This window comes from Oncorhynchus nerka, linkage group LG15 (assembly GCF_034236695.1).
Source record: "Oncorhynchus nerka isolate Pitt River linkage group LG15, Oner_Uvic_2.0, whole genome shotgun sequence".
NCBI classification, from domain to species: Eukaryota; Metazoa; Chordata; class Actinopteri; order Salmoniformes; family Salmonidae; genus Oncorhynchus; species Oncorhynchus nerka.
This window is the reverse complement of record NC_088410.1, coordinates 39099384-39112182: the sequence shown is the minus strand read 5'-3', so window position 1 is coordinate 39112182 and position 12799 is coordinate 39099384. Positions and strand designations below refer to the sequence as shown.

General features: G+C 44.1%; 2 protein-coding genes and 1 pseudogene across 6 annotated transcripts in view; 2 read left to right on the top strand and 1 right to left on the bottom strand.

The window, feature by feature from the left end:
• The window catches only part of LOC115103868 (kinesin-like protein KIF16B), a 28937-nt gene extending 28135 nt beyond the window's left edge, over positions 1-802 (bottom strand). For all 5 annotated transcript variants that reach the window (XM_029624875.2, XM_029624878.2, XM_029624877.2 and 2 more), the window contains exon 1: positions 465-802. In XM_029624875.2, the coding sequence (XP_029480735.1) occupies positions 465-511 (47 nt within the window). In that variant the 5' untranslated portion in view covers positions 512-802. The remainder of the gene's footprint in view (positions 1-464) is intronic.
• An 86-nt stretch (positions 803-888) lies between these two features.
• LOC115103869 (U2 small nuclear ribonucleoprotein B''-like) lies at positions 889-7095 on the top strand. The gene is made up of 7 exons (XM_029624886.2): positions 889-969; positions 1481-1575; positions 1758-1930; positions 2173-2307; positions 5042-5080; positions 6048-6136; positions 6696-7095. The coding sequence occupies exons 2-7, from the start codon at positions 1512-1514 to the stop codon at positions 6853-6855; spliced, it is 660 nt and encodes a 219-aa protein (XP_029480746.1). The 5' UTR covers positions 889-969; positions 1481-1511; the 3' UTR covers positions 6856-7095.
• A 2178-nt stretch (positions 7096-9273) lies between these two features.
• LOC135559824 (prokineticin receptor 2-like) lies at positions 9274-11447 on the top strand (annotated as a pseudogene).
• Positions 11448-12799: the final 1352 nt, after the last annotated feature.

Genomic DNA, 12799 nt, shown 5'->3' with positions numbered 1-12799 from the left:
AGTTCCTACTCTTAGTGTTTGTTTTGTTGGTTAAACTTGTTCACCCGTCAACTTGCCAGCTGTCTTCTACCTAAAATAATATTTGTTTGCCAACATCCAGGCGTTCTTATTGGTGGTTTAGCAAGAGGGTTTGTGGAGGGCTCGTGTTCCTTTGAGTGCGGTTGGCATTTACATCCCAAATGCTGTAACCCGTTACATTTTGGAAGAGACACTTGTGGCAAAGTCAGTGTTTGTTATGACACGTATATTAATTAAGCAGTGTTCCTGCAACATGGCCAGTCATATGATGCCAGTCAAATTAGAGTGCATTAAACTGTTCGAAGTTAGAACTGGTTACAATGTATCACAGTGAACCAGTGTCCAGCCGAGCGCCTCTCTTAAAATGAAACAATATAACCATTAGTAACAACAATAGCAGCATTTGTTCGTTTTTGTTTGTTTAGCATGTTTTCTGCTTTACTTACCGTCTGTTCATAGGCCTGAGCCGGACAGCCACCCGCACCGATGCCATTGCACATCCCCTTTCTGTCTGCTTCACCTGTTACTAGATCCAGTTGTCCTTGAAAGGCACAACCCAGTCGTGTTAAGTACAAATAAATGTGGCAAGCGCGTTTCTGTATCTTGAGTATGTGTCCAGTTCCCTCTGTACCTCCCGACCTGTTGCACACAGAGCCAAGGCTACTTTCAAAAGAAGAGCGCTAGCTACTTGTGCTCCCTCCTGAGACTTGAGCGTGCACTTTATATTAGCCTGCTATCATTACCGCCGCAGAAAAATAACAAAATTCACCGTGTCATCCGTAAATCACAAAGCTGATACGAGTAGTCGGAGAGGACAAAATACATTCGTGGGGAAAATAGTTACACTCCTGTACAGACGGTGGCGGTAGAGAACTATTGATTAACCGAAGAAGAACCAAGCAGCGCGCACACATTTACTTTCTGTGTTTTCTGGAAAGTGTGTTGAGAGAGGTGAGCTCTAACAGTTTCAAGTCAGTTTATCTGCAATCAATTTTGTTTGCACACATAAAAATGTTGATCTGTTTAATCTGTACATTTGTCTGGTCAGTAGCACCAGCTATCAGTTCGAGGTGATGAAGCTTATTAGAACTGTTAACTAGCTAGCTAATGCTAGTTAGCGTGCCTTACCACTTCATTTACTGTACCTGCTAGCCAGTAGTAGCTAATGCTAGTTAGCGTGCCTTACCACTTCATTTACTGTACCTGCTAGCCAGTAGTAGCTAATGCTAGTTAGCGTGCCTTACCACTTCATTTACTGTACCTGCTAGCCAGTAGTAGCTAATGCTAGTTAGCGTGCCTTACCACTTCATTTACTGTACCTGCTAGCCAGTAGTAGCTAATGCTAGTTAGCGTGCCTTACCACTTCATTTACTGTACCTGCTAGCCAGTAGTAGCTACAGCTAGTTAGCAAGCTAAAGTACCCAGCTAATGTGGCGATGTTTTTGTTTTGTTGTTGTTCCAGGTAGAAGAGCGCTAGGGGACAGTTGTTAATCATGGATATTCGACCAAACCACACCATTTACATCAATAATGTAAATGATAAGATCAAGAAGGATGGTAAGAATCACAGTGCATCTTTGTTCCAAGATCATGTAGTTAGCTACAGCGTTCCTTCAGAGCTAGATAGCAATTTATCCTCTTGTACTGGAGCTGTAGTAAGTTTACATAGATTTATTTGTCTGTGTCGAGGGTCTATAAGTAACAACAGTGAAGTAACATTTGTTGTTGTTGCCTTCTAGAACTGAAGCGGTCACTCTATGCCCTGTTCTCGCAGTTTGGGCAAGTCATGGACATTGTTGCCATGAAAACCATGAAGATGAGAGGGCAGGCATTTGTGGTGTTCAAAGAGCTTGCATCAGCTACGAACGCACTGCGTCAACTTCAAGGATTCCCTTTCTACAATAAGCCCATGGTAAGTTATTACTTAGTAGTTGTGTATGTCATTTTCACAAATGGCAGTAGTACAGGGTGGTATTCATTACCGTATATGAGCAAAACTTTTTGCACAGTAGTAGCAAAACATTTTGCAATGAAAACGGGAGTTTCAGACACTTTCTCCGCTTTTCGGTCTGTTTTCTACCATTTGGTTTTTTGTGAATATGACCCAGGTCTGTGCTTGGCATACATCTGATTGTACTTATCTCTCATTTTCAGCGCATTCAGTATGCTAAGACAGACTCAGAGGTGATCTCCAAAATCAGAGGCACATTTGGCGACAAGGACAAGAAGAAGGACAGGAAGAAGAAGGCTCAAGATCAAGTGGCCAATGTGGCCAAGAAACCAGCACTGGTGAGACTAGTATATCCAATTTTCAAATGTTATTAGTCACAAGCACCGAATACAACAGGTGAAATGCTAACTTTACAAGCCCTTAACCAGAAATGCAGTTTTAAGAAAAATAAGTGTTAAGTAAAAAATAGATAAGTGAAAAATAAAAGTAACGAATAATTCAAGAGCAGCAGTAAAATAACAGTGGCGAGGCTATATACAGGGGGTACTGGTACAGAGTCAATGTGCGAGGGCACTGGTTAGTTGAGGTAATTGAGGTAACATAGAGGTAAAATGACTATGCATAGATAATAAACAGAGAGTAGCAGCAGTGTAAAAGGGGGAGGGGGCAATGCAAATAGTCTGGGGAGCCATTTGATTAGCTGTTCAAGAGTCTTATGGCTTGGGGGTAGAAGCTGTTAAGAAGCCTTTTGGACCTAGACTTGGCGTTCCGGTACCGCTTGCCGTGCGGTAGCAGAGCGAACAGTCTATGACTAAGGTGGCTGGAGTCTTTGACAATTTTTAGGGCCTTCCTCTGACTGCCTGGTATGGAGGTCCTGCGTGGCAGGAAGCTTGGCCCCAGTGATGCACTGGGCCATGCGCACTACCCTCTGTAGTGCCCTGCGGTCAGAGGCCGAGCAGTTGCCATACCAGGCAGTGATGCAACCAGTCAGGATGTCCTCAATGGTGCTGCTGTGGAACCTTTTGAGGATCGGAGGACCTGTGCCAAATTTTTTCAGTCTCCTGAGGGGGAATAGGCTTTGTTGTGCCCTCTTTACGACTGTCTTGGTGCATTTGGACCATGATAGTTTGTTGATGTGGACACCAAGGAACTTGAAGGTCTCAACCTGCTTCACTACAGCTCTGTCAATGAGAATGGGGTGTGCTCGTCCTCCTTTTCCTGTAGTCCACAATCATCTACTTTGTCTTGATCACTTTGAAGGAGAGGTTATTATCCTGGCATCACACGGCCAGGTGTCTAACCTCCTCCCTATAGGCTGTCTCACCATTATCGGTGAACGGGCCTACCACTGTTGTCACTGTTGGAGTCGTGCCTGGCCATGCACGCATGGGTGAACAGGGAGTATAGGAGGGGACTGAGCACGCACCCCTGGGGGGGCCCACAGTGTTGAGGATCAGCGTGGCGGATGTGTTGTTACCGACCCTTACCGCCCAGGGGCGGCCCATCATCAAGTCCAGGATCCAGTTGCAGAGGGAGGTGTTTAGTCCAATGGTCCTTAGCGTAGTGATGAGCTTCTGAGGGCACTGTGCTGTTGAACGCTGAGCTGTAGTCAATGAATAGCATTCTCACATAGGTGTTCCCTTTGTCCTGGTGGGAAATGGCAGTGTGGAGTGCAATAGGGATTGCATCATGTGGATCTGCTAGGGTGGTATGCAAATTGGAGTGGTTCTAGGGTTTCTGGGATAATGGTGTTGATGTGAGCCATGACCAGCCTTTCAAAGCACTTCATGGTTACAGACGTGAGTGCTACGGGTCGATAGTCATTTAGGCAGGTTACCTTAGTGTTCTTGGGCACAGGGACTATGGTGGTCTGCTTGAAACATGTTGGTATTACAAACTCAGTCAGGGACAGGTTAAATGTCAGTGAAGACACTTGCCAGTTGGTCAGCGCATGCTCAGAGTACACGTCCTGGTAATCCATCTGGCTATGCGGCCTTGTGAATGTTGACCTGTTTAAAGTTCTTACTCACATCGGCTACGGAGAGCGTGATCACACAGTTGTCCGGAACAGCTGATGCTCTCATGCATGTTTCAGTGTTGCTTGCCTCGAAGCGAGCATAGAAGTAATTTAGCTTAGCTCGTCTGGTAGGCTGGGCACCTCTCGGCTGTGCTTCCCTTTGTAGTCTGTAATAGTTTGCAAGCCCTGCCACATCCAACGAGAGTCAGAGCCAGTGTAGTATGATCCAATCTTAGTCCTGTTTTGACACTTTGCCTATTTGATGGTTCGTCGGAGGGCATAGTGGGATTTCTTATAAGCTTCCGGGTTAGAGTCCCGCTCCTTGAAAGCGGCAGCTCTACTCTTTATCTCAGTGCGGCTCTTGCCTGTAATCCATGGCTTCTTGTTGGGGTATACGCCACAGTCACTGTGGGGATGACGTCATCAATGCACTTATTGATGAAGCCAGTGACTGGTGTGGTGTACTTCTCAATACCATCTGAAGAATCCCGGAACATATTCCAGTCTGTGCTAGCAAAACTGTCTTGTAGCTTAGCACCTGCTTCATCTGACCACATTATTATTGACAGAGTTACTGGTTCTTCTTGCATGAGTATTAGCTTGTAAGCAGGAATCAGGAGGATAGAATTATGGTCAGATTTTCCAAATGGAGGGTGAGGGAGAGCTTTGTACGCATCTCTGTGTGTGAAGTAAATGTGGTCTAGAGTTGTAATACTTTTCCCTGGTTTTACATTTAAAACATGCTGGTAGAAATCAGTTAAAATGGATTTTAGTTTCCCCTCATTAAAGTTACCGGTCACTAGGAGCGCCGCCTCTGGATGAGCGTTTTCCTGTTTGCTTGTAGCCGTATTCAGCTCATTGAGTGCGGTCTTAGCGCCTGCATCGGCACATAGGCTATATGAATGCTTCCCAAATGGCATCCAATTCCCTATACTATATATTGTAGTCAATCTTTTTGACCAGAGCCTATATGCCATCCTGTACGCTTTTGAATGTAGTCAGTCATTTTACTCCCAACGTGATTTTCATAACTTGTTTATCTTTTATATTAACAGGGATCAGCCAGCACAAACAACGCTCCAACGACCATGCAGGTAAGCCTTTCTAGCCCTATCAAGTATAATAACCTAGAATGTTAAGTGAACTTGTTCATTTCCCTTTTGCTGAGTAAACTCTGCATCATATACATCTCAGTGGCGTTGTGAGTGTACCTCCGACTACATCAAGTCGTTATCAGTCAATATTTGTACCTTGTACCTGTGTTCTTATCTTTGGGTGCTGCCACCTGGAGTTTATGATTTAAAAAAAAGCATTTTTGTGACGTCTGTCAAATTACTCTGTGTAACCCACTGTTTTCCAATAGAATATGAAGTTGGTGACATCAAACATGCACTACCACGCGTTGCTTCTAGAAATTATTTGATGCTAACAGTGTACCTGTGCTTGACCTGATTGTTATAGAGTTGTCAGTGGGAGTTGGACTCCATAGTTTTTGATAAGAATTTGCTTTCTTTGCATCTCCTGTCCCCCCCCCCAAAAAAAATGAATCAGCTGAGCAATGACGTGGCTGCACCTTCTCCGTTAACAAACAACAGCCCCCTTTGCGGAGGTTGCGTAAAATAATGCTGTTTCCCTAAAAACGACGGATTGCAGCACCCAGAGAATAGAACATAGTTACACAGGAGAAACATGGGTACAAGGTACGCATTTTAAAGTATCGACTGATACCGACTGGAATAGGGGGTACACTACGCCGACACTCATCACAACTCAACTCCATTGAGATGTCTATGGGGTTGTGTTTACTCAGCCCCTTGTGAGTGACTAAATCACTAGTGCTGATATGGACTCTTTAATAAGCGCAATGTTGCCATGCCTTGTATTCTTGCAAAAATCTCTACTCTCACTACTTTAGGAACATTTTACTGTTTGATGCGCCCTGTTTTGGGTTAACGGTTGGAGTGCTACAGATAGTCTGGTCCGCTTATTGACTAAGCTGTAAAAAATGTTTTATGGGACAGTTTCATGTGACAATTAGACTGATTTCTTTTGTCTTTTTAGGTTCCAGACAATCCACCCAACTACATTTTATTCCTTAATAACCTGCCAGAGGAAACTAATGAAATGATGCTCTCCATGCTGTTCAATCAGTGAGTATTGAATGATCTTGTTGTCAAATAAGTAAACTAGCCTAGATGCCCGATTTGCATTCATTCAACTTCGGCAGCAATTGTTATTGAGTCTGGCTCATGAACTTGTGAAATATACAGTAGTAGCTTTATATCAGGGTTTCTTGAACTATGGGGAGGAGCCCTGGGCACGTGAGAGAGGTGGGTTGCGTGTTATGAGAATACATGTATAATCACACACGGTTTCTTCTTAATTTGGGTCGTTGGAGGACGATTTGGGTCACAGGAGGACGGTCAATTTCTCATTTGGGTCGTGAGCTGAAAACGTTTAGGAACCTCTGCTTTATATCATTCACATTAAAGACTTCACCATTGCCAGGTGGTGAAGTCTTTTAATATATTATATTTTGCAGCATGGTAACTGGGGCTCTGTTCAAGAGTATGCAAAACTATAGAACATTCAAATAGAAATGCCATGTGTGAAAAGGGAGATCACGTCGGCTCTATCCCATTACATTTGTGATTTCTGAACATTTCCTTTCTCTCAATACACCTGTGATTTCTCTTTTTTTCCTCGTAGATTCCCTGGTTTCAAAGAGGTGCGACTCGTCCCTGGCAAACACGACATCTCCTTTGTAGAGTTTGAGAGCGAGGGCCAGGCCGGAGTGGCCAAAGACGCACTGCAGGGCTTCCGGATTACGGCCCAATGCGCCATGAAGATCACTTATGCCAAGAAGTAGTTCCCGCGATGTCACTGGACAGGGGACACATATTGGACTCTGGGTTAGAGATTGGTTGGACCCACTGATTTTTTTCCCCCCCCTTCGTTTTTATGCATCGACTGTGGAATCTCCCAGGAGTTTTCCTAGTTTTTTTTTTTGACTGATTTCTGTGCCGTCGCTGTGAGGTGGAGTGTGAAGAGAATCCTCGAAACATTGTCTCTATTTTATATGGCACAGTAATAAAGGACTTTTGTGTAACTGTGGTGCCTCAGATGCTTCCTCTGACATGTTCTGAATTTATAGCCCTGGTCCCGAAGGCCCCAAAAGGACAGCTGGTGATTGTAGATTCAAGCCGAATAACATGTAAAAATGTAGTGCCATGATATCCTTACTCTCTGAACATAAATGTGAAATAGTTTTCTTCTGCAAATTCACATTGGGGATGCTAATCATTGGTCCAGTGATCAAGTGGGCAAATTGTTATAGTTCCCATCCCAGTCACATGTAAAAAATGGTCAGATTTGCCAAATCCGCTTCAGCGAGGGAGAGCTTTGTACGCGTCTCTGTGTGTGGAGTAAAGGTGGTTGAACATTTAACATGCTGGTAGAAATGAGGTAAAAACGGATTTAAGTTTCCCTGCATTAAAGCCACTAGGAGCGCTGCTTCTGGATGAGCGTTTTCTTGTTTGCTTATGGCCGTACACATCTCATTGAGTGCGATCTTAGTGCCAGCATCGGCACATAGGTTATATGACTTATGGTCAGATTGACCTGAATACAGTTATTACAGCTCAATTTAAACTTCAGAAACCCCTCTAGCCAGTTCTGTTGGGTTTAGCATCTGGGCTCTCCTGCAGTCATTAGGCCAAAACAATACTTAAATGTGGCTGGGTTGACTTTCTGAATTTGAATTGGAGGTTAATGCAAAGCTCTTGGATCAGCATTCCCAACAATAGTAAATTCACTACCATTCATTCAGACTGTTCAATCTATTTGGATCTAGCACTGTGCCTGCCTTCGTAATACTTCAGCATCTCAACTGACAGGCACATCAATAATATTGTCTACGAATATATAGTCAACACAACGTGTTCATCAGATGTCTGGTGAAAGCTTGTGCAGACAATGGGGTCGGCAATTTCCAAATGAACAATTATACCTTCGTCAGGAAGTTGTATATGTTCCCTGGAGCAATGGAGAGAGAAGGGTCAAATGAGAAACCGATTTATCTCCAAAAGATATCTCAAATGTGATGGCGTCACGACGAGTCCAGATGTTCACTGCTTTTGACTATCGCACGCTGTGATAAATAAAGTGCCTCGTGAAGATAGGACACATTTTCCATTGGGGGGGGGGGGGTTCTGGTAAATGGTCCAACTGGTTTAAGATAAGATAATGTATGGGTGCGTCCCAAATGGCACCCTATTCTCGTATTTAGTGCTGGCACCCTATTCCCATAGGGCTCCAGTCAAAAGTAGTGCACTTTTTGTGTAATAGTGTGCCATTTAGGACGTTGTCTGGATATTGATCTGCTCCACTTCTAACTGGTCTCCTTGAGCTGTAGTACTATATTCTGCTCTATATTAGCACTGACTGGCATCAAAGAGAGCCATTTCCACAAAGCTAGTCCTCTACACATGTCCCAATGTTTTACTGTCAGGGTAATTGAAACTTAATTTTACCAGGCAGGTATCACACAAACATACACACTCATGTGTTGAGTCAAAGTGCAGGTCAGGATAGGGTGCAGTCACTGACTGATTGTTTGGGTCCCCACTAAGGGACTCTGGATTTCCTCCCACACATACCTACACTGAGTGTGAGGAGCATTAGGAATACCTCAACTAATATTGAGTTGAACACCCTTTTGCCCTCAAGGGCATGGACACTACAAGGTGTCCATGTTGACTCCAATGCTTCCCACAGTTGGCTGGAATACCTATGGGTGGTGGACCATTCTTGATACACACGAGAAACTGGTGAGCGTTAAAAGCCCAGCAGTGTTGCAGTTCTTGGCACACTCAAACCGGTGGGCCGGTGTACTTTCCCATTCACATTCTGAATTGCACACACACAATTCATGTCTCAAGGCTTAAACCCCCCCCCCATCTACACTGATTGAAGTGGATTGAAATGAATAAGGGATCATAGCTCTCACCTGGTCAGTCTATATCATGGAAGAGTAAAGAGTTCCTAATGTTTTGTAGCCTCAGTGTATATTATCTAACCCTCTACCTATAACATCTATAGAATCTATATATTTTGATGAGGTTGTGGATCCGGGGTCTGTCAAGGGGACTGTTGTCGTGTGCGAAACCTGGAGAGGCCTGCAAGCCACTGTCTCGCACCTACTGTGAAATTTGGTGGAGGTTTGGTGATGATCTGGGGGTGTTTTAGCAAGGCTGGAATCGGGCAGATTTGTCTTTGTGAAGGACGCATGAATCAAGCCACGTACAAGGTTGTCCTGGAAGAAAACTTGCTTCCTTCTGTTCTGACAATGATCCCCAACTCTGAGGATTGGTTTTTCCAGCAGGACAATGCTCTGTACCACACAGCCAGGTCAATCAAGGTGTTGATGGAGGACCACTAGATCAAGACCCTGCCAAGCATACAGTTGTAAAACTGACCATCCTACCGATCCTCGACTTCGGCGATGTTATTTACAAAATAGCCTCCAATACCCTACTCAATCAATTGGATGCAGTCTATCACAGTGCCATCCGTTTTGTCACCAAAGCCCCATATACGACCCACCACTGCAACCTGTACACTCTTGTTGGCTGGCCCTCGCTTCATACTCGTCGCCAAATCCACTGGCTCCAGGTCATCTATAAGACCCTGCTAGGTAAAGTCCCCCATTATCTCAACTCGCTGGTCACCATAGCAGCACCCACCTGTAGCACGTGCTCCAGCAGGCATATTTCACTGGTCACCCCCAAAGCCAATTGCTACTTTGGCCTCCTTTCCTTCCAGTTCAATGACTGGAACGAATTGCGCAAATCACTGAAACTGGAGACTCATATCTCCCTCACTAACTTTAAGCACCAGCTGTCAGAGCAGCTCACAGATCACTCCACCTGTACATAGCCCATCTGTAAATAGCCCATCCAACTACCTCATCCCCATACTGTTATATTTTCCTTTTGCTCCTTTGCACCCCAATATCTCTACTTGCACATTCATTGTCTGCACATCTATCACTCCAGTGTTTAAATTGCTAAATTGTAATTATTTTGTTATTGTTATTGACTGTATGTTTGTTTATTCCATGTGTAACTCTGTGTTGTATGTGTCGAACTGCTTTGCTTTATCTTGGCCAGGTCGCAGTTGTAAATGAGAACTTGTTCTCAACTAGCCTACCTGGTTAAATAAATGTGGGGAAAAAATAAACTAAGATATATAGCACTGACAAATAGCCATGTTGTGTGGTAACAACATTCCCAGTGAAGTAAAAACAATTGAGCAAAACCAATGGGTTTCCCACCGAAAATCCATCACCTGCTTTTAGTTAGTCCTATCACACTGCCCTTCTAGAATCATATGGGAGGAAGTTACTTGGAGGCCACGTGCTCCTATTAATCATTGCTGACATGCCCAACTATGTAAAAATAGCTATTTAATCTCCCATCATCTCAAAATGCTAAAGCATTTCCAAATTATTGCTATGTGCAGGGTTTGGTAGGAAGCCAAGAGACTGTAAGCGCCATAATATCATTTCAGGTTTGGGATATAAATAATTTGCCCTAGTTAACAGTGCCATCAATCAAGTTCTACATTGTGACAGATTTTCCAAGAACATTCAAGATCATTCAGTAACCTCAGACACTTGGTCTTTCCAACTCCCTGGCATATAAAGCTTGACATAAAACACCTTGACACTCATAACTCAAACCTTCCAACTGGTTTCTTTGCATTGTCTGTATTTTCCTTGTGTTCCCAGGTACATGACCATCGTCCACCCTATGAAGCCTCGCATGAAGTACCAGACGGCCTAGAGCCTGATCCCGGGAGTATGGATCGTACCCATCGTCATCTCCATCCCCTCTGCCTACTTTGCTTCTGAGACCACATACCCACATCTCCAGTCAGAGCCACAAGACCTTCTGCGCCCAGGTCTGGCCCGTGGGATCACCAGCTTTACTACCACTCCTACTTCCTCTTCATCTTCGCCCTGGAGTTCGCCGGGCCCGTGGCCGTCAAGGCCATGTGCTACGCCAGGATCTTGCGGGAGCTGTGGTTCAAGAACGTGTCTGGCTTCCAGACAGAGCAGATCCGGAAGTGGCTGCACAGGTGCAGAGGATGGTGGTGGTGCTGATTCTGGTGCTGGCTGCCTACGTGCTCTGCTGGGCACCGTACTACGTCTTCACACTGGTGCGGGACTTCCATTCCACACTGATCTCCAGGGACAGGAACTCCCTGGTGGCCTTCTACATTATCGAGTGCGTCGCCATGAGCAACGGGGTCATCAACACGCTGTGTTTCGTGAGAGTGCATGCAGACAGTGACCAGGCTGCTCTGGAAGTCTGTCAAATGTGCAGCGGAACGACGGCGGATGAGCACACCTCGTCTTTACACATGACAGAGGATGTAGAGTGCACACGCCTGAGATAGTCTCGATCATCTCAGGATCAGGTCTCTATCGAAAGGTAGAACCACCAGTAGGCCAAGTGGATTCTGGCATGTTGCACAATTTTCCCATTCTTTAAGATCCAAAAGGGTGAGATAGACGATTGAGTCAAGGGAACGATTTGGCGTTGGACAAGAGGTCCAGACAGTTGACACAGAGTAGGGCTGTACGATAAAGGCAAAAAATCAAATGCCGATTTTTCTGACCAAATATTGCGATATACAGTAGATCAAAACACTTGGGTGAATTATATAAATACAATTTACATTTACAAGCAAAGTGGAAAGCAGCATTGTTCTTGTTTGGAACAATGTGTTAACTGCATTTGACCAAACAGAACAGCATGCAACCTTAGAGTGAATCTAACAGCGAGGAGGAAGAACTGCACTGCTCGAGTGACAGGCGGCGGGGGTTTGTATGTGGGAAGCAGCCCCAAGAGAGAGATGATGGAGTAAACTATAAAAACGGACATTACACGCAGCCGAGTGTCGTTTCAAAATACTGCATGTTTCTGCGATACGGACATTGTACATGTCAATATTGCGATTTTGATGTGAATTTGATTGATTGTCCTGCCATGTTGATAACTTTGTTCATACTAGTACAACACCTCACATTGTCACTGCTATCATGGAGGACATTTTGAAAAAACATGAAAGTTTAATGGAATTAGAATTTCTTCACAATGTGGAATCACTCACGAGGAGGGCATTAGACTTTGAAAGGATTTTTCCACGTATTTATTCAAGAGGCTTGATTTGATGAAATCCTGGAGGTGAAATCCTGGAGGTTACTAAACAGGTTATTTCAGGTGGTTATTTCAAGTCTCTATGTCTTACAATAAGTAATTGATCAGTTTATAGTGCTTTCTAATACACATTTGTATATGAAATATACAACATATTATCATTTAAAAACTAAGAGCGCTCTCGATTCTTCTTCAAAAACAATTATAATCCAAGAGAAACGAGCAGACTAATCGAATCGAAGAATCTAAAATAGAATTGTGGCGCGGGGCTAGCTAGACAATTAAGAGTTAGGTTAGATCAATTAATTAAGACGTGCTTTCTTGTTTGACTTTCTTTTTTTTTTTACCATGCATACTCTCAAAACACATGATTGAATAACATTCCATTCACAAATCCTGACACATGACTTTACTTTGACATTTCCTAACATGCCATTCCCCACCAGCACCTACACGACAGTGCTCTTATGGCAGGTAATCATGAGACCAAGTGGAGAATACAGTGTAGTGGTGCACCATTAACAAAGAACATAATCCCGTAATTAAAGTATTAATCTACCAAGCCAGCTACCAAAATGGCACAATACC

Excerpts from the sequence above, each read along its gene's own strand:
- LOC115103869 (XM_029624886.2), top strand. The coding sequence starts at position 1,512 with ATGGATATTCGACCAAACCACACCATTTACATCAATAATGTAAATGAT. Across the intron at positions 2,308-5,041 it reads TGGCCAAGAAACCAGCACTG|GGATCAGCCAGCACAAACAA; the intron begins GTGAGACTAGTA and ends TTATATTAACAG. Across the intron at positions 6,137-6,695 it reads CTCTCCATGCTGTTCAATCA|ATTCCCTGGTTTCAAAGAGG; the intron begins GTGAGTATTGAA and ends TTTTCCTCGTAG.